This window comes from Lytechinus variegatus, chromosome 2, assembly GCF_018143015.1.
Source record: "Lytechinus variegatus isolate NC3 chromosome 2, Lvar_3.0, whole genome shotgun sequence".
NCBI lineage: Eukaryota > Metazoa > Echinodermata > Echinoidea > Temnopleuroida > Toxopneustidae > Lytechinus > Lytechinus variegatus.
Window position 1 is genome coordinate 75,921,031 of NC_054741.1, and position 20,097 is coordinate 75,941,127.

The 20,097-nt window shown below is 34.4% G+C and overlaps 2 protein-coding genes across 2 annotated transcripts; both read left to right on the forward strand.

The window, feature by feature from the left end:
- Window positions 1-747: 747 nt before the first annotated feature.
- LOC121409053 (3-oxoacyl-[acyl-carrier-protein] reductase FabG-like) lies at window positions 748-11,953 on the forward strand. Its single transcript, XM_041600844.1, has 11 exons — window positions 748-869; window positions 1,880-1,968; window positions 2,799-2,909; window positions 3,881-3,909; window positions 4,337-4,429; window positions 4,871-5,009; window positions 5,508-5,548; window positions 5,998-6,067; window positions 8,397-8,433; window positions 10,135-10,201; window positions 10,852-11,953. Exons 2-11 carry the CDS (start codon window positions 1,902-1,904, stop codon window positions 11,017-11,019), a joined length of 822 nt encoding a protein of 273 aa, XP_041456778.1. The 5' UTR covers window positions 748-869; window positions 1,880-1,901; the 3' UTR covers window positions 11,020-11,953.
- A 2,220-nt stretch (window positions 11,954-14,173) lies between these two features.
- LOC121409054 lies at window positions 14,174-17,863 on the forward strand. Its single transcript, XM_041600845.1, has 3 exons — window positions 14,174-14,412; window positions 15,364-15,501; window positions 15,865-17,863. The coding sequence occupies exons 1-3, from the start codon at window positions 14,249-14,251 to the stop codon at window positions 16,091-16,093; spliced, it is 531 nt and encodes a 176-aa protein (XP_041456779.1). The 5' UTR covers window positions 14,174-14,248; the 3' UTR covers window positions 16,094-17,863.
- The last annotated feature ends 2,234 nt before the right edge of the window (window positions 17,864-20,097 follow it).

Here is a 20,097-nt window from a genome sequence, read left to right on the forward strand (position 1 = left end):
CAAGCCCCTACACAAGTGTTTGTAGCTTAATAAATACAGTAGAATTCACTGAGCAAAATGCCAAAAATTTCATCAAAATCGGATAACAAATAATAAAGTTATTGAATTTTTAAGTTTAGCAATATTTTGTGAAACAGTCGTCATGAATAATCATTAGGTGGGCTGATGATGTCACATCTCCATTTGGTCTTTTGTATTTTATTATATGAAATTAGGTTTATTTAAATTTTCTCCTCCAAGAACTAGAAAATTGGATTGACAACTGATTTAGTGCATTAGATTTATTGCTGCAACTTATCTCATTATAAGGGAGACATATCATTCAGACAAGTATGAACAAAAATATGATTTTATGTAATAACATAAGAAAACGGAAAATGGGGATGTGACATCATCAGCCCACCTAATGAATATTCATGACGACTATTTTCACAAAATATTGCTAAACTTTAAACTTCAATAACTTGATTATTTGTTATCCGATTTTAATAAAATTTTCGGCATTTTGCTTAGTTAATTCTACTCTATGTATTAAGATATAAACATTTTCAGCCCGGACCATCCCTTTAATACTTGCCCCAATTATCGTGAAATGAAATCAGATTTCATCCTTTACTTGTCTGATGGATGTACATGGATATAAAATTCTCATGAAAACGTTTGAATACAAATTATGTAAACATTGAACTTGTGTAGGTTGTACTTTGTACCATCATGTTTTTATTATAATGCCACACTAATGACTCAACAATTTTGATGTATGCAAACCTATACCTACCGACAAAGATTTTAGACTATAATCGGTTAGCACTCTGTGTATGGAATTTAATGCGTGTACAGGAATATTACAGATAATTTTCTAGAAGGAGGTAAGAAGTTTATTTCATCATACTTCAATGTCTTTATATAATGTAAGTTATCAGTCATTGATAATCCCCGGTGATTATGTAGATTCTTTTTATCTGATAGTATATTTTCTTCGTAATACCTGCATGATTTAATGGGTATACATGCAGTCAAGATATATATTACTCCTAAAACACTGTTTATTTATGCTGATATACTTTTTTGCTTATACATTTGTTTGTAAAAAGTAAGGGATGACCGCTATTATTTTCTCAGACTGGATCACTGATCTGTTAAATCTGTTTTCCTAATCCTGCTAATACTATCTACAGATGAATGGATTGAATGAGCACTGCTTTACAACTGGTAGGGGTGAGGAGCTACTGCTCCTCCATTGCAGACCAAACAAAAAATAAAAAGGAGAAAAAAAGACAGAAGTGGGATTATTTGGTAAAAAATATTTCCTATCTTCACTTAACTATTTGGCGACGAGTGGTCTATTAACCCATTTGTTTTCATATTAATTTTGCCAATTGTGCTCAGTTTGCTAGACTAAATGTGCTGCAATCATGCCCAAATGTACATAAATACAGTGACAGATCCAGGAGACTGAGGAGAGACAAATCCCTTCCCAAATGCAAATTAAAATTTACTAAAATATAGAGAGATGAATATATATAACAAAACAAAGGGGAAAATCGCAAAGGCGTTGGTTTTCACTTTCTCATTTCCTTTTTTAAGGGGGAGGGCTTATCATTTTTTTCAAGAGAGTTAGACCCCCTCTGTGAATTCTTTCTAATGAGATGTTGTATCGACCACACAGATTTAGATACCTTTAACAAGTTTTCCTCTTACTGTAGGATAAAATATACCTACTTACGCTGTTTCTACTTTTCTTTTCAGTATAATTTTCGCTCAAAGGCGCAATGATATACAATTCAGTTATTAAGTATTTAAAAGTTTAACAAAAGCCATATTTGCTTTTATTTCATTACGAATTACTAGTACTTTCTAATTTTCTTTATCAAGTTAGATAAACATCTAAACTGGGCATAATGACGTCACCCATGAGTCCAGAATTACTCGGTGCTTCATTGAAAGGAAAAGTTGCCGTCATAACGGGTAATATTCCGTAATATTCTATTTGAATTCAAAAATTCAGAATTATTTTATTATCAGTACTGTATAGAAGGTGTGATTGCAATTTTGGGCCATTCTCGTTCCCTCTCCAGAAATTATCATTTCTATCAGAAAAAATGATAAAAAAAATTAGTTAGTAACTCATCCATTTCTTCTTTCTTTATCTATAATAATATCTGTCAATATGAAGTCAAAATACAGATATCCCAATTACTGTAGGAAAGAAAGTTTTTTACATCATAAATATTACAGGTTACAATAAGATATATGGGAGACTGACATCATGTTCAAATAATGCATTGATGCAATAATCTCTACATTATAAATGTATACAGCTATTTAACGAAGTTGTAGATAGTGGATCTTATATACATTCACTGTAAAATAAAGTTAAGTCATATTCAGTAATTATATTGAATTCAGTTCATTATTCAAAGTACTCTAAAATCCTTTTTGAAAATTGAATTTAATTGATAAACCAGGTAAATTGATTTTTTTCAAAATATATTATTTTCAATTCTTGAGGATAAAATGGTTTTCTCTTTAGTTAGAATCTGTTTACCAAATCGAAATGATAAAAATTCCGTAAACGCCGTGCATATAGGGACAGCATTTGGTATTTCCTTCTCAATTCGTTGAAGACAATGTCTAGTTCTTTATTACCATTCACCAGAATATGTGCATGTTATTTTTGTTTTATTTTGATACAAAATAGAACAGTAAACTTATCTTTGAAACACGTACTTGTAATTCAAAATATAACATTCGATTTACATAATTTCCTCTCTCCCGCTCTCTCATTCACATTATAGGAGCAAGCTCGGGTATAGGAGCTGAAATTGCCCGACATTTCGCTTCGCTGGGATGTCAACTGGCCCTGACAGGACGTAACATGGAAACACTTCAACAAGTCACCAATGAATGTAGATGATTTTTCATACAGTTTCTCTCAAAGAAAATGATATTTATAAGTATCATTAAACACTCTTTAATTTTTTGTTCGTTGTAGCATTTATTATGTATCTGTATTCATAATACTCCTTAGTTTAATTTTCAAGACTCAAATTTCAATTACGATAAACTTATAGAACCAAAGGAATCAAAGAAAAATAGGATTTGAAAATAAGATTGGAAGGAAAAGGAAAGAGAAATCCTACACCACTATATAGGCACACAGCAAAAACTGTGGTGTTAACCGGTGTACATAGAGGACCACATCGGTTATTTTACACCGGTGTTGGTGGTGTTAGTTTTACACCTATAGGTGTTATTACAACACCTTTTGTTGTTACATTTACACTCTTTGGTGTAATGTTTAATCTCTAGATTGTAATTTTAACATCTCAGGGTGTGGTCCTCTATTAACACCCAATTGGTGTCAGTTTTAACACCGCAGTTTTTAGGTTAAAATCAATTTTACCTGAAATGATACTGATAACAATATAAAATATTATTGTTCTACCTTACTTGATATATTGTAATGTTGCCTGGGAACACTTTGCAAGTCTTATCTCCGCTTCCGCTTATTTCCCTTTATTCTTTGGAATGGAACATTGAGACGGTCGAGTACGAAAACTCTCTGCATGTAAGTTATATACAGGTGTATATGTTCAATTAAAGAAGACAGAAATGCCCACCTGATCAAGAACACTTCAGTATTTTGAAGACTGAAAATCAGTATTTCGACAGAAATGTTATAGGACAACACATTAGATAAATTAGACATCAGTAATTTGCATGAAACCACCAGTATTCTTTCTCATTTTTCAGTAATACTTACTTAAAACAGTACTATTTCGCAGCTCTGTTGAGTGTTTATACCTTACAGTTGCCTTGAATGTCCTATAATTATGTTGAATTATTTGAATTATTTCTTTTTAAATATCTAATATAGGTTTAGCCAGAGGGCTTGGCAGCGATCAGGTAATTGCGGTTCGATGTAACATAATTGAATTTTAGATTTTCCAAAGTCTTCCCATTGTCAGATTGGCAGAGTATGTTTTTTTTTATCCAAGGGGTACGTTCTTGTGTGGATGTAAAATTGTATTAATATAGTAAATGATGCCAATTATGATAATGTAAGAATCTCAAATCTCCAACAATAAAACACAAGGAACTAAAAAAGATAGAGTTTAGTTAATTAAATTAGATAAAACATTTTTACAAGTTATCATTACAGTATAGGCTACGTTAAGAAAATGCAAAACGAAATTTGTTCGTTAATGTGAAACTTCATAGCTCGTATAGCAAGTTTTAATTCGTAAGTTTACTAATAGTAATATTCGGTTATTCACCAGGAATACATCAAATCGAATTATTGAATGAGTATCTGTCTCATTATGTTGTAAAGGTTTTACAAATTCAAGCCGACTATGGGGAAAGAGACGCCGTAAAGAAAACCGTTGAACAAACCATCTTGCGATTCAACCAGGTTGATATTTTGGTAAGATCTACATAAAAAAGTCGATTAAAAAATGTACATTAACCAAATTAATAATATAGATAAATAAAAAGTTTCGATAGAGGAAACAAGACTCAGGTCAATGAATAAAGTCCGTATACGGAGCCGGACGGAATATGATACCGTCATATCGATCTCCAATAATCTAAAAAAAAACATTCAGTCGCTGTTCTCCCCTGTTCATTTCATCCCAAACATCTTACATACCCCCCCCGAATTCTAACTACTACCAGGTATAGACGTAAACTATTTTGAGTGAAAAAAAATTATACAAATTTTCATTTTAATATGAATGTTACCATATTATTTGCGTAAATATAAGTTGTGAAAATAATTGTACCCCAATCAAATTTGTTGATTTCAAGTGAAAAGTTCAACATGTTTATTTCAATATGAATGTGATCACATTTGTGAAAATCTCAGGTGAATAATGCTGGAGTTTATGCACCGAACACCGTAGAAAGCATGACCTTGGATGATTTTGATCTCACCTTCAGAGTGAATGTTAGAGCACCACTTGAACTCACCCAACTCCTTACACCATATCTCATCAAATCAAAAGGTAACCAACCACTCATCGCAAAGGCATTCCTAATATGTTTGATTTTAATAATAATAATGATGATAACAATAAAAAATATAATGATAATAATGATAATAGTAAACTGATGCTTGTATAGCACGTAATCAGTTAAATACTGTTTATACCAAACTTATTTTCTGAATATGCGAAACCGCTTCTTTAAACAAAATCTTAATCGTTATGTTAAGTAAGTCGTATTGTATCCATCTAACTCTGAAAAGGGAGGGTTACAATAGCAAAAATGTCATAAATAATATATCTAAGGGATTATGCAGTGGTAAAGGCCTAGTATGCATTATTTTCATTGAATGTTTTAGAGAAATGGCGGCAAATACATGATCATTATACTTGATTTAAAAAATTGAATATTCTGGATAACTTTGCTAAAAAAAACCCTGGATCCCGGATTTGGTTTCGATAAAACGATTATAAAACCAGAATACATTGTAACTTTCTTCAATTCATTCCTTTTTGTAGGAAATGTTGTGAACATATCCAGTGTCATGGGAAGGCGATCAGTGAGTAACAGAACACAGACTTTATTTCTTATTAGCTTAATTTGATCCCCCTAAACCTAAGCTATTTCCATCCTATAAAGTGGTATATAGAAGTCTATCTATCTATAGCTATTTATCAATCAATCTATATATCTATCTTTCTTTCTTTCTATCTACCTACCTATCTTTCTGTCTGCGTTTTTTTTTTCTTATACTTGAAATCTACCGATATTTATCTTTTTCCTTCTGTCTTCATGGTCTTTGGGTTCGGAATACACTTAAAACAATGAAAGCATAAAGCAAGTAAGTATATCACTCTTTAAACAAACATGACAAAGGGCGAAGAGTGACAACATTTTAAAAGTGTACAAATCCACTATGTCATGTATGCGTTTTGTGTACTGTATATCATTAAACAGTAGTGCATGATTAAAATATTGCTTTCTTCTTTTTTTTAAATTCGGTTACAGATAGTCAACTCATTGATTTATGGGATGTCAAAAACTGCCTTAGATCACATGACAAGGTGTACAGCTGAAGGTACATGATTCTTCATCTTTATGACCAGCTAGAAAAGCAAACTAGAAAAAACCCTAGCGTCATGTTTTTAGATTCTCATTTAATTAAAATAAAAGGGTGGTCAAAAAAATTATATTTTCATTCTTGATGAGAAAATAAAAGAAAAATTTTATTGGCACTTTATGACTTTTCCACTTTTCAAACAATCTTACTTCGTCGTCTTAAACAAAGATTCTATATTGATTGAGTTTAGTTTTTTGCTTCGTTTTCAATCGGTCTCTAAGATATCATCTTTCAAACGACAACTCAAGTCATATCATGTTATCTATATTTCTATTTTCATTCATTTAATATGTTTTGTTTTTTTTTTTTGGATGAATTTTTCTATCACTGTTTGGTTTGACTTATACCGTTTTCAGTAACTCATGATTTTTTGGTCCGTACCAGGCCCGCGCTAAAATAGTCCGCACCAAGCGATAAAAAATGCTTTCAGTAACTATAGCAGAGCCGCGCCACTTTTACGATCACCCATTCAAAAACTCGGGCACGTAAGGGCAAACTGTCATGGTAACTGAACACGCCATATACAGAGCGGAAGTGCTCCGTATTCGCTGAATATTCGCGCGGTAAATTGATGTACACGCGATGCGGAGGCACGGCCAGAATTGTGTGACCTTTGACCGTGTGAGGAATTTTGACCGGGGCCTGGTGCTGCTATCCGTTCATAAACTCTTTGGTCGGCGCCTGGTGCGGGCCTGGCGCTGGTCTGGTGCTGATAAAAGCAGCACCAAAATAGCCTGGGCTTGGCGCGGGCTATTTTGGCCCGCGCCATTCATAAACTCAAAATTTTACGACTTAGCCCCGCGCCCGGGCCTGGCCCGGGCCAGCGAGTTACTGAAAGGGCCCGGGGGGGGGCACTTATATTGACGAGTGGATACCATGCGCGACCAAAAAAACACGTAAAAAGGATGTCCTTTTCACGATAGGGCACGTTACGTACGTAACGTGATAAGGGTGTCAAAAACACAAAAATAATGAAAAAAGGGTATCTATTTCGCTAGGAAAATTACGTGTTTAGGGTCAAATTTGCGGGGATGATAAAACAAAATTAAAATGTTTTATTAAGGATGTCCTTTTTGCCCCAACACTACGTGTTTAGAGTCCTATTTGCGCGAGGTGTAGAAGGTGGGGTCGCACTAAACCAAAGTAAGGTAAAGCCGATCGACGACCGAAGGACCCGTAACAATAAAACATTCCTGTACTTGTTTAGGGGTTCATTTCAGGGAATATTTGCCAAGAGTATCGTTTTGTTTCCAATACTTGTTAAGGGTAGGGTTTCACACGCCAATACTTGTTAAGGGGTGCATTTTCAGAATATGGAAATTACGTGTTTAGGGTGCTTTTCGATCGAGACCCCATGGTCGCGCATGGTATCCACTCGTGAATGGAAGTGGCCCCCCCGGGTGAAAGGGGTATAAATTGGCTAACCCATCTGGGGCCCGGTGGCCTCAAGTGCGCTATACTAGAGCTTCTATTGTGCTGACTGCATGGGTTTGTCCCTTAAACTGTTGGTGAACGAAGCAGCAAGGGGCCACCATGCCTCATCTGATGGCGCAGTTGAGAACACCAATAGTTCTATACTGTTACTTAACATCATTGGCGGCGGAAGCCAATAAATTTAGGGGGTGTCCACCTGAAATTTTTGGATGGACAAAAATAGGACAAGCGCCCCAAAAATTTTTGAGAAGCAAAAAAAAAAAAAAAAAAAAAAAAAGGTCATCAACCTAAATTTTAGGGGGGGACAACACACGTGTCAAGGGGGTCCACGTGAATTTAGGGGGGACGCAGGAAAAAAAATTGACAAGCAAAAAAAAAAAAAAAAAAAGGTTATCAAAACAAAATTTAGGGGGGGACCGTCCCCCCACCTAAAATTTAGGGGGGGACACGTCCCCCCCCCGTCCCCCCCGCTTCCGCCGCCTATGCTTAACATTTATATCTATATTTTATTTCTGACAATTGTAAGCGCTGTGATACTTTTTGTGCATAACGCATATAAATAACCGTTATTATTATTATCATCTCATCAATCGATGATGTGGAAATCTGACATGGCCCTGTCGTTGGCCCTTTATTCCTGTCCTCATTGTTCATCGCCTTTAGGATATACGCACACGGTCTACACGATTGACAATGCATATTTCCATGATATGCATGCAGAAGATGTACAATTTCTAATTTTGGTAGGGATTTCAAAGTCTAGGACTGATGCTTATGCTATAACTTGTTTCCCACAAGAGATTCCCTTCAGGGGAAATCATCACTTTGTCATTTTGCATGATTTTTTTGGTAGAATTGGCACCTCATGGAGTTCGAGTCAACGCAGTAAAGTGAGTAGTACCGTAATGATGGAGTAAATAGTAACGAATATAGGCAGTGGCGTACCGTTGTTCACCGAGCTGAAATTTTTGTATATAGGCCTATTGACCCCAAACAGAGACATTTTTAAAGAATTCATGAAGGGCATATATATACGAGTGCCAAGCACTTACTGATTTTGTTAGAGTTACATCTAAACACATGAACACTTTTTGTAGTCATTGTAATCATAAACATGATTCGTATCTCACTATATTAAAATATTGCGAGGGCGAAGCGCGAGCTGAAAATTTTTGAAATTCAGACCTGAAGAGGAGCATTTTAAGGCTTTTTGTATGAATTCACTAAGACCATACGTATTTCACAAACCAAATGAGAGCGCAAAGCGCAAGCTGAAAATTGTTGATGTTCAAACCAGAAAAAAGTGACATTTTTAGGAATCATTAAGGAATTCATGAATTGCAGACATATCTCACCAATCCACTAATGTTAGCGTATGCACGGACTGGAAATGTTTTGATATCTAAAAAGGGGGCCATTTAAGTAGTATGTCACTACATAAAACAATTAATAATAACTAGAATTGCAAGGAAATGTATTTGGTGTATATTGACTTGAAAATGGGAGGTGTTACTACAACCGGGTTATTTATCTCATTAAGTAGACAATGCGAGCACAAGGAATGATAAACACAATAAGTCCTAAGCGATTATTATAGAGTGCTTATCACAAAAAGTTTACACTTGGAAAAAAAATCCAGTAAAATTATACATTTGTAATATCCTGAAGATTTTTCACATTTTAACTGTGGTATACAAATCCATTTAAGCAAATGACGATATAACTGTCGAAAATATTTCCGCTTGAGTGAGCACCACTTGCTTTTGAAAAGTTAGTGAAAAATGATTTGCGCGCAGAACTTTGTAATAGTTATGCGAATAAAAGTGGATCTTGATCATGACGAACACGTGTAATTTAGCTAGTCTGAAATTGATTTGAAGATATCTTTTACCTTTTTTAATTTGTTTCCTTGCTCAAAACACTTCAAAGGGTGCATTGCGCCCCACCCCACTCCCCCACACACCGAGGCCATCGTGATGATAATTGCTTTACACTGAGCTGTGATTTACATGAAATGGCTTAGGCTCTATTTTCATTTTGTTTATCATTGTCAAGATTGAGAAAAGTGCGAAGAAAAAAGTATTAAATGAAAAAATATAAACCCATGCACTTTTAAATGATAAAAACTTAGTGAAAATGCTGGAGATGTCTGATATAAACATTAATTTTGTTCGGATTCAGCTATGTCTTCAGATCCAGCTGGCACAGACAGGGTAGAGGTTGTGCTTACTTGAGTGGCAAAATCGTTAAGAAATGCTTGAATCTATCGGTTTATTTCAGTTGACCAAAATTGCTAGGGAAATGCATGACAAATGCTTCGTAGGGTAAGTTTGATTTCGCCCTTTCCTCTTGAATCAGCGTGAAAACGGGCATTTCTGTGCAAACAGATTTCTGCGAGCTTTACAAAAATGGACAGTGCTCACTCAAGTGTAACATTCTGTCAAAATCAGATCATTTACTTTCATTGGATAGATGAGACCCGAACCCAAGATTATAGTGAACAAAAATTACCCACACATCGTATATTTTTTTAATTCCCAGGGCTTTTTCAAAGTGTATTTTTTTATGTATATTTATACATTGCCATGCAGCCCTGGTGTTATTGAGACTCCGTTGTTCAAGCGAGAATTGGGAATTACAGATGAACAAGTAACACAGGTATGATAATTGTTTTTTTTTACCTTTCTTTAAAACTTACGCTACGAAAGTTATAAGAAGTTTCATTTTAATTCATAAAATTTTGATTATAGAAATGATTTATACCATTGATCATAATGATCATTATGATAATAAATCACGTAATTTATGTATTATATTATGTCCATGCACATAGACCGACATTTTCTCTTTATTAGTGGTCATAGGTGCCAACATTTTCTATTTCCCCCCTAGACAATTTGTTACACCGTCTTATTTCTATTTTTCCTTTTTAGAAACGAAAATCATAAATTTCCTCGGGGGGCGGTAACTCCCCTGGACCTGCATGCGAGGTGCTATAATTTATAGGCATATTTTATAGATTGCTTTATCTACTCTTGTTTCGAATAAGGTGCAATTAGAGGGTATAAACATTTCCCTTAGGCAACTTATGATAAATGGCAACTTGATTTTTCTGCTTCAGTTTTCTGCTTCGATCCGGCTTCGATCATCATCATTGTCATGCAGAGGAGCAGTCCCGACATTACTCTATTTAGCAAAACAGAATTAACGGGTCAATAATCATTTTACTCTCATCTAACATAATCTTTGTCATAATCATGAACGAATAATGAAAAAAAGTGATGTCATATTTTTTTGATACATTATAGTTCTTTGAGAGTTATAGCCGCTCTCACCCGATGCGGAGAACCGGTAATCCAGATGAAGTAGCTCGTTTCATCGCATTTCTGGCATCTTCGGACTCATCTTTTACCACTGGAGAAACGATCGGTATTGATGGAGGGCATCACCTCATGGTCTCAGATATCGAGAAATAGATATCTCAAGAATAATATGACCACGTACCCAATCAAGCTTGATTTGTACGTTTGTTACATTGGGAAAGCATCCTTCTGCTTTACACAAAAACCCCATAACATTAATGTTATAAAATGTGTACTCGTTGATATTATGTAGACCTATGTCATATTTCGAAAAAAGTTGGAAAGTGGTAAACTCCCGGGGGTAAACTTATCATTGCAGAAAATCGAGCTTAAATTGTCTGTTACATTTATAAATTCTAGTATTTTTGCTAGGTTGACAGAGAGAGTTATGGCAGAGTATAAGGATTTAGAAAGGAATTATTATTAAAAAAAATGATAAAAAATAAAAAAACGTATAAACTTCCATCTAATGTAAAAATAAAAATACAAAGGCACAACTACATACAAAAGAGAAAAATATTATTTTCGGAATTTATAGATAGTTATCATATTCATTACTTAGCTGCAAAGCCATTTTTATGTTATATTCTCTTAGACTAGTTATACTGTTTTCAAATTCTTTGAACTTAATTATATTCCTTTTGTGACTCTTAGTATGCTTTTGCTCAATTGTAATTAATTTTTGTAAATATTCTATCATTGTATGTATATCTTTCGAATGTATAAGGGTTATGTATATGTTTTTCACTGAATCGTCAATAACGACTATAAATTAAAATTAAAAAGTGATTAGAATATGGATTATATGAATATTAACAGCTGCTTGAAAATGCAAGTTTGCGATGCAGCAAGTTGTCTTGCTACAACATTCTGACTTTTATTAAAGGTTTCGAAACAGGGCTATTCGAAGTTGAAAGCTTGGTCATTTTTATACGAAGCGATCCCGATCCATATAATTTATTTGACACTGACGTTATTGAATTTTAAAGTTTATCAATATTTTGTGAAAACAGTTATATGCACATCGTCATGAATATTCATTAGGTTGGCTGATGATGTCACATCTCCACTTTCCCTTTTCTAATGTTATTACATGAAATCATAAATGTTTCATTTTTTCATACATGTGTAAATGATATGTCTCCATAATGATGAAATAAGTTGCGGCAATATATAACTAATGCAGTTTAATCAGCTTTCAATCCAATTGTATTAGTTCTTAGTAGAAAATTTTTTAATAAACCTAATTTCATGTAATAAAATACTAACGGACAAGTGGAGATATGACAACATCATCCCATCTAATGGGTATTCATAAAGACATGCATGCCTATAACTGTTTCACCGGAATAATGCAAATCTTTAAAATTCAATAACTTTGTTATTTGTTATCCGACTTTGATCAAATTTTCAGCATTTTGCTTTTTTTAATTTTACTGAAATATCTCCAGCCTGGACCAACCCTTTAAATGCATTTTTAAAGTGATGGAGATGTATAAAAAACCCCGTATCATTGGCATACAATCTTGTGTTATATAACAGTTTACAATAAATGTTTATTCGTTTAACATATAGCAGTCTTTTGCTCCTTGTGAAAATTATTTCAATATAGCAGCCCAATTCATTTTATAAACTATTTCGTGGAAATTCTTGGCAAACTATTGAATTTTATAATCTTTTCCTTTTAGTGACAGGTGATATTATATCACTTTTGTTATTTTGTTTGATTCTTTACTCCAGGGCTCCGTAACACAAAGGTTTGCGATGAATTGCAAATATGAAAGAACCGCACTGATTGGTCCCTGGTCAGTAATTTAAACATAATGCGCGTGTAACATATTGATTGGTCAGTTTATTTAGCGATTGATCGCTAATCTTACGGGGCACCGATGTTACGTTTCTTTCATTTGTGTTTACTTTTCATTGTATATAGACCCTATATGGAAGAACAGTATTGTCATGTTGACAAAACTGAATATGGTCTATCCATCCGTTTTGTATTTTTTGTTTTTATACGATGGCTGTCTCCTGTATTCATTTGTTAATGTTTTTTTATTTACAATTAAAATGTGAATTATATGCTCACGCCATTTTTTCGAATTATGTATTATGTTTGTGTTGTATACAATATGGATTTTTTGTCTATTTCAAACATTGTAAACTATTTTTGACAATGTATTGTGAACGCAAAAATGAAAGTAAAACAAGCAAACAAAATAAGTGCTGTATACTGTTCTATAATATATACTCCGCGACCTGAGCTATGGAATCCTTCGTGGAAAAGGGGGAAAAGGGAAATGAGGAAGCAATGAATAAAAATAAGAAGGGTGAATGAATCAAGCAAGGAGTTTCAAAGATCCCGTTTTTTAAATCAATTTTAAATATCAATATTATTGTAGAATCTACATGATCTAATCGTGATTCGAGTCTCATTATTATTATTATTTAGGCGCAATTAAACATCATGTTAATGAACACTTTTAATGTCTAAATAAGTTAAATACCAAAATATTTGTGCTTGTCTCGCACTACTTATTTTAGTGGCCGATCATCAGGGAAATTGTCGATTTTTTTTCTGACCCCCTATTGGCGAAAGCTGGACCCGCCCCGGGAGTAACGGAACTGATCATAATTATACAAGAAAGTTTTACTCCTCTCTTGATAAGTATGAAAAATATTCTTAATGTCTGATTTTTCTTCCCCTTTTTTCTTTTATATTTTGTTTTCTCTAATATTTTTCAAGGCCCTAGCTGCATGGGAACGATTTTTAACAGGGGTGCTGTTTTAAATTCAACAAGCCCCCCCCCCCCCCAAAAAAAGGGGGGGTAACTACAAAATGAAGTTCATGTCGGTCACGATAAAATTTGGCAAGTCAAAAATTTAGTAAGCCCTATTTATGTTGTTTTTATTCTAAGTATTTTAACAGCCCCCCCCCCCCACTTGTATGAGACTTAATTTAAAAGCGCATAGAGATTCTGGCGAGTATTATGCCTATACACTCATCTAATATTATTATTGTACTATATAGGACTGTCAATTTGACATTTGGTTTCCTTAATATTTGTAGTTCTAGCTTTGGTATTTAGTTCAGCTTTGTTTACATTCTTGATGCTTTGAACTATTATGCAAAAAAATATATAAAAAATTTCCACCCTATTTGTTGATCAAACAATCGGTATCAGTGCCCCCGTTTGTGCCTGGCTGCCTATATACCCCTAATACTAGCCTGCATGCGAAGACTACAAAAGTTTCTTTCTGATCGATCCGGCGCTGTGCTACCTGCAGGTGATGTTCTAGTCGCTGGTACTGGTATCTGGAGCGGTGCATTCGATTTGTAGGCAAAATGAACAACTTTGTGTTTGTTGCGCTTTTAGCTATATTTGTGTATATTATGCTCACCAAATCTTCATTCGAGATAGAGTCTGGGATTTTCATTTATCAGAAGCCATCCACTGTGTATAAGGCGATATCTAGCATGGATATCATCGAGAGATTCCAGCCGTATGTGTAAGTATAATGCGACTAACGGTTCATTGACACTCTTGTCCGCCCGAACTTCCCCGTAGATCTTACACACCGGCCGTACAATTTCGAAGCGCAAGCCATGATCAAACGAAGCGATGTTAATCATTAACTAATGACAAGTTTGTCATTAATTACCTCGAAAAGATTCCAGATGAATTAGTCATGAGACTGAGAACATTTTGAAAAATTTTAACGCTACTTATCCTGAAATTGAAGAGGGCATGTAACAATCTAATCAATAATCCGAAATGGATCTCGGCCTTCTTTACAAGTAGATCAAGTACTGTAGTATAATCTAGTAGTAGTAGTAGTATAATCCGATCCTAATCAGATCAGTGATGATGATTAAGTCAGAGTTTATAGGCTCTAGCAATTTAATGGGCTTAACAAAAACATAATTAATATTTTTGTTGATATAGAATCAGATCTAACATCAATTATGTGTTTGACTTTGTAGACACACACACACACACATATATACAATATAAATTTATTTATATGGGGGCTCAGCCCCCACCCCCATCAACACAAAAAAGGATAAATTTGTCACAAATATATATGATGAAAGAGAAAAGGGTGAAATATTTTATTTTTTGAATATTATGTCAAAATCTATCACAAAAGTAGAAATTCATTTTAAAAGGCCTTTTCCCACATATGCAATGTGATGTCCCCTCAAAATTTTTGGTTCATAGTAGAAAATTTTCAATATGATATAATTTTTGTAGGGTGGGGAGATACTTAACTTGAAACCATTCACTTTGCTGTTTAGTAGATATTGCATAGACGTGTTGTTTCTCACTTAGGCTTCAGTCTTCCACACTTACATTACATATATTGGTTTCATAGATAGGATTTTTTTCAATAAAACCACTTCAATAATTAAGAATAAAATTCACATATTTTCAAAACTATTCTCTGCTTGTTTTGTAGAGTATCAACTAAAAAGATAGGCAGTGAGAAGTCTGCAGATGGTATAATCACAGAGTTCCACACAATAGAAGAGCATGTTCCCACAGTCTTCAACTTCACTCTCCCAGTGATCTTTGATACCAAAATGGAATTTACAAAGTAAGATGAACTCAGTTTTCCTACCTTCTAAGTTCTAATAGTATTCATGTCACCCCTTTTGGTCCAAGATGGAACATTGCTATTGAAACTTTTAAAAATTATTAATTTAATTTCAATTTTCCAGCAATTCAGCAATTTTAGTCTTTGAATACCTGGTAGACCAGCATAACATCCCATTTTCCCCCGATATTATGTTGACCTGACATTTTAGAAATTTTACATCATTTTGTTCCTTAATTTTTGTCGACATTTCGTATTCATAAAACACTTTTGTGCGAAGGAAAAAATTTAATGTGGTGGACGTTTTCTACCTAGATTTTGCTGCCTTAAGTTCATTTGAAAAATTATTTTCTTTCTGCGCAGACCTGACAGCATTCTTAATTTCCATTACTCAGTCTGGTATGGCACTGTAGTGGGTCATGTGACATGGGGTGTGGAGCCCAGGTCAGGGCATCGTGGGCCAGGAGCTTATCTCAGTTACCATGCACGCATCTCATCTCCCTGGGTGACAAAATCATTCACAGAAGCAAGTGCCAAGGAAGCCCAAAACACAATATTGACTCGTATGCGTATTGCAATGGAGAAATTATAGTAGTGAATGGTGTTTTAGAGTGCAGTAAAGTACTGCACCAATAAAATTGCCCTTCAAATATAGGTCAAATAATTGGCTATGTGGAACTGGGGACACTTCCTTTAGACGTACAGTATGTCTTCCAGGTCAGATTTCACCTCTATTGGGTCCTAAGAGATTTTGATATCAGGCAGATCATGGACCTACTGAGCAGATTCACTAACACTTCAGTTTATGGTTGCAAATTTCCCAGGAATCCTTGAAAATCTCCTATTGAAATAAACATAATTTTAAACTGTTGGGAATGTTAAAAAATTTGAAATTTTCTGATACAAGAATGCAGTCAGGAGTTACTTGATTGTGCTTTATCAGCAAGTTTCAAGCCAAATATTATCAAAAAAAGTCATCAAGGTCGTATTTTAATGATTCCGTGTGAAAGTTGATTTACAGTGGAAGTACACTACTAGTATAGGACACTACATATAGTTTGCACTACTTTATATTATGGGATATTGATGCCTGATAAGATGCTCTTAGTAATAGTTTGATTTTCAGCAATATAAAAGAGGCCAAATTCACAAAGATGGTTTAAATTGTACTATGTTACAAAATTGTAACTTTATTGCAGACTTTCTGTACCTAATTATAATTTATCATTGCATTTGATTGCATTCACTGGAATAGTCGAGTAAGCATGCTTTTGACAAAGCCAGATAAATTCATGTCTGAATCAAGAGTGATAATACACGGATCTGCATTGAAACCATCATTGAGAATTTGGCCAATGGGGTTTTCACAAACTTATTCGTAGTATAAGCTGTATGCCTTTCTTAATCATTATGTCACCCAGACTAACAGAAATAAATTAGTATAAATATGTTTTCTAGAAAGGTTTATTAGTAGAAAGTTGAACCTTAAGTTTGAGCATCATTATATGTCGTCTGCTTTACTTTATGAAATATTAGGCATGTCATCAATTTGTCATTTTGAGAGTAAAAAGGTGATTTGATGAGTAGTCCATTGAGTCTGGGTTTTCTAAACTCTTTATATGGTATTCTAATATTCTATTAATGGTAAATGGAACACCTCTTATTGCCTATATTAAAAGCCCTTAACAAGAAAATTAACAATTCTATGATGACTTTTTCTTAAATTCATTTGAATTGAAGTGAATATAACTCCAGAACTGCAAAATCAGTTTTGGGGGTCTGTCGCTACATCATCCCATACACCATGCTCTTATTCTCAAAGTTTTTGCACATTGCGTTACTGACCGACAGAATAGTTGGACCATGGACCCTACTAAGAAGGGTCCGTGGTCAAAGCAAGGAAGTTGTCAAGTCTTACACCTTTTCAGACGACATCGACAAGTTGATGGGTGAACAAAATATGATGCATGCAGTACTACATTGTATTATTATTATGTGTGTTTTTTTTTTCATTCCTGATCGCTGGAATAACACTTAGCATTTTAGTTAATTTTATATGAAAACGATGGTGTACATTTCATTGATTCCAGAATTGTGAAGAAAATATACATATTAATTTTTCTAATATATTACAATAATAATAATTGTACATAATTATATGATCTGAAAATATACCGCGCATGTTAAGCCAATAATTGTTCAGTATTTCTATAGGACAGTATCATTGCTTTATGCTATACATAATCATTAAGATTGGGGCCTATTCATTACATTTTTAATATTTGCATTTTAATCATTTTGATAAACAATGATTGTGATTATTAGCTGAAATAAATTTCCAGTGTGCAATTTTTACAAAGAAGCCAGCGTGTATTTTTGTTAATACTCTTTTAGGTACAAGATTACTATGTAGAGTAGAGAGGATTGGTAGAGAAAGAGAAGGGGTGATAGGTAAGTTAGGAGGAAAGAGGCAGACGAGAGGGAAAGTGATTTTGAGAGAGGGGGGTCAAAGAGGAGTGAAAGGAAAGCATCCGGTACATCGGATATTTTCTTTGGGCATACCTATGATTATGGGTAAGGTGAGATGAGCTTTCTGGAACTATTATACCGAGGGTGTCTTTCTTTGTCTTTGTGATTGGTTAAATAAGCGTTAAACTAATTAACGTGGTATTGAATGAAATCATTCCCCTTTTCCGGAAATTGTTTGAAACGAAAGGTTTGAGAAAGCAAAGCCAGTATAAAAGAGAATAACATTCATTTTTTTAAATACATGAGTCACATGACCCTATTTTTTTTTAATTTGCCCTTCCCTCAACCGTGCGCATGGGGTACTGCTCCGTTATTCATTGTGAATGTCACTTCATTTTGTTAGTTTCCTTTATTCCGGTTTATGATGTAAAATAGGTGGAGACAAAGTCATCCCCAATCATGAACACTGATCGACACCAGTCCTGTACCATACATTCTCTTCCCTTCCCTCTCCATTTCATTCCTTTCGTTATCTTTTCACCTCTCTCACCATTCCTATTTTCTCCCTTCTCTTTCTCTCTCCTTTTCCCTTTCCTTTCTTTCCGTTCTCCTTTACCTTTTTTCTTTCCCTTCTCCTTTCTTCCATTTCGCTCAAAGTTTCGCTTATTTTTAACAAAATAGTTGTATGAACGAGCCAGTTACATCCAAATGAGAGAGTCGATGATGTCACTCACTCACTATTTCTTTTGATTTTTATTTGAATTATGAAATATTTTGATTTTCTCGTCATTGTCATGTGAAATGAGGTTTCATTCCTCCCTGAACACGTGGAATTCCATTATTTTAACATTTTGAGCTTCAGGCAAGGCTCTAAGGTCCTAATTGTCAAATTCGTAAAAATTGAAATATTGTATAATTCAAACAATAAAAAAGAAAAAGTGAGTGAGTGACATCATCGACTCTCTCATTTGGATGTAACTGACTCGTTTATATAACTTTTTGTTAAAAATAAGCGAAACTTTGAAATGTCATAACTTTCTTATTTTACATCCGATTTAGATGAAATTTTCAGCATTGTACTCGTCTGATTTTTCTCTATTGATTCAAATCAATATTTTTCTGAGGTGGACTTGACCTTTAACAATGATTTTTTTCTGCACTTTTCATCCCATTATTTTGGATGTTTTTTTTTTAAATCCAAAATACTAGATTATTCAGGGCCCAAGATCCAGTTTTCTTTTGTTTTTATTCGCTGTGGCGTACAGCAACAGTCGGAAATTACAGAAAATGCCCCTAAAAAGCAAAACAAAAGTACATTTTTAAAAAATTCAAAAGAAGAGGGAAAAAGAAAACTAAATTGAGAGACAGGAAAAGAAAACAAAGAAACTTTAAAAGAAAAGTAAAACAAGAATAGAAAAAAATGTTATTAAAATATGTAAAAGAGGCCAAGTTCTACAAGCTGTGGCGAAAATAGTGTCTGGTTGCCATCAATCCGAGGAAAGAAGATCGAAATAACTCCGAAACTTATTTTATAAACTGATAAACTGCTTTCCGCTCCCCGTTCTGCGTTAGTCTGCTGGGCAAACCCTTCACTGGAAATAAGGGTCTGATTGTGCAGCCTACTTATGCCTTGTGTACTGAAGGCTCTCTCGCCTGTATTGGAACAGCAAGTATTGTATGTGCTAGTCTTTGCGTGGAGGCACACTTGTTGATCAATGTTCCAATGAGGGTCTGTGCCTGCAGACTAGTTCTGCGTTGTGAAAACTCTCTTACTAGTTTACCGAGAGCACAGACCCTGTGAAGCAAATTATGTAAGAAGACTTCAGTAAAGTTTTATAGAACAGTTAACTGTGTCGATTGGGGATTTCGTATGTCACCACTCTATCATTTTATTAATACAGTAATAATTACTTCAAAATGTAAGCTTTGTCAACGTAGTTTACTCGCTTAGTGACCGGTTCGAATTAAATGTTTGGTCAAGATGTTTTGAGTGCGCAGACTAGACTCTCCTTATTACGTAATGAGGGCCTCGACCATAGACTCTATGGCCTCGACTGAAAATTCCTCTCTCCGCGTATCAGTATGTTCATTCACGTCCCCCGATTCACCACTCGCGTATGGCGTGCC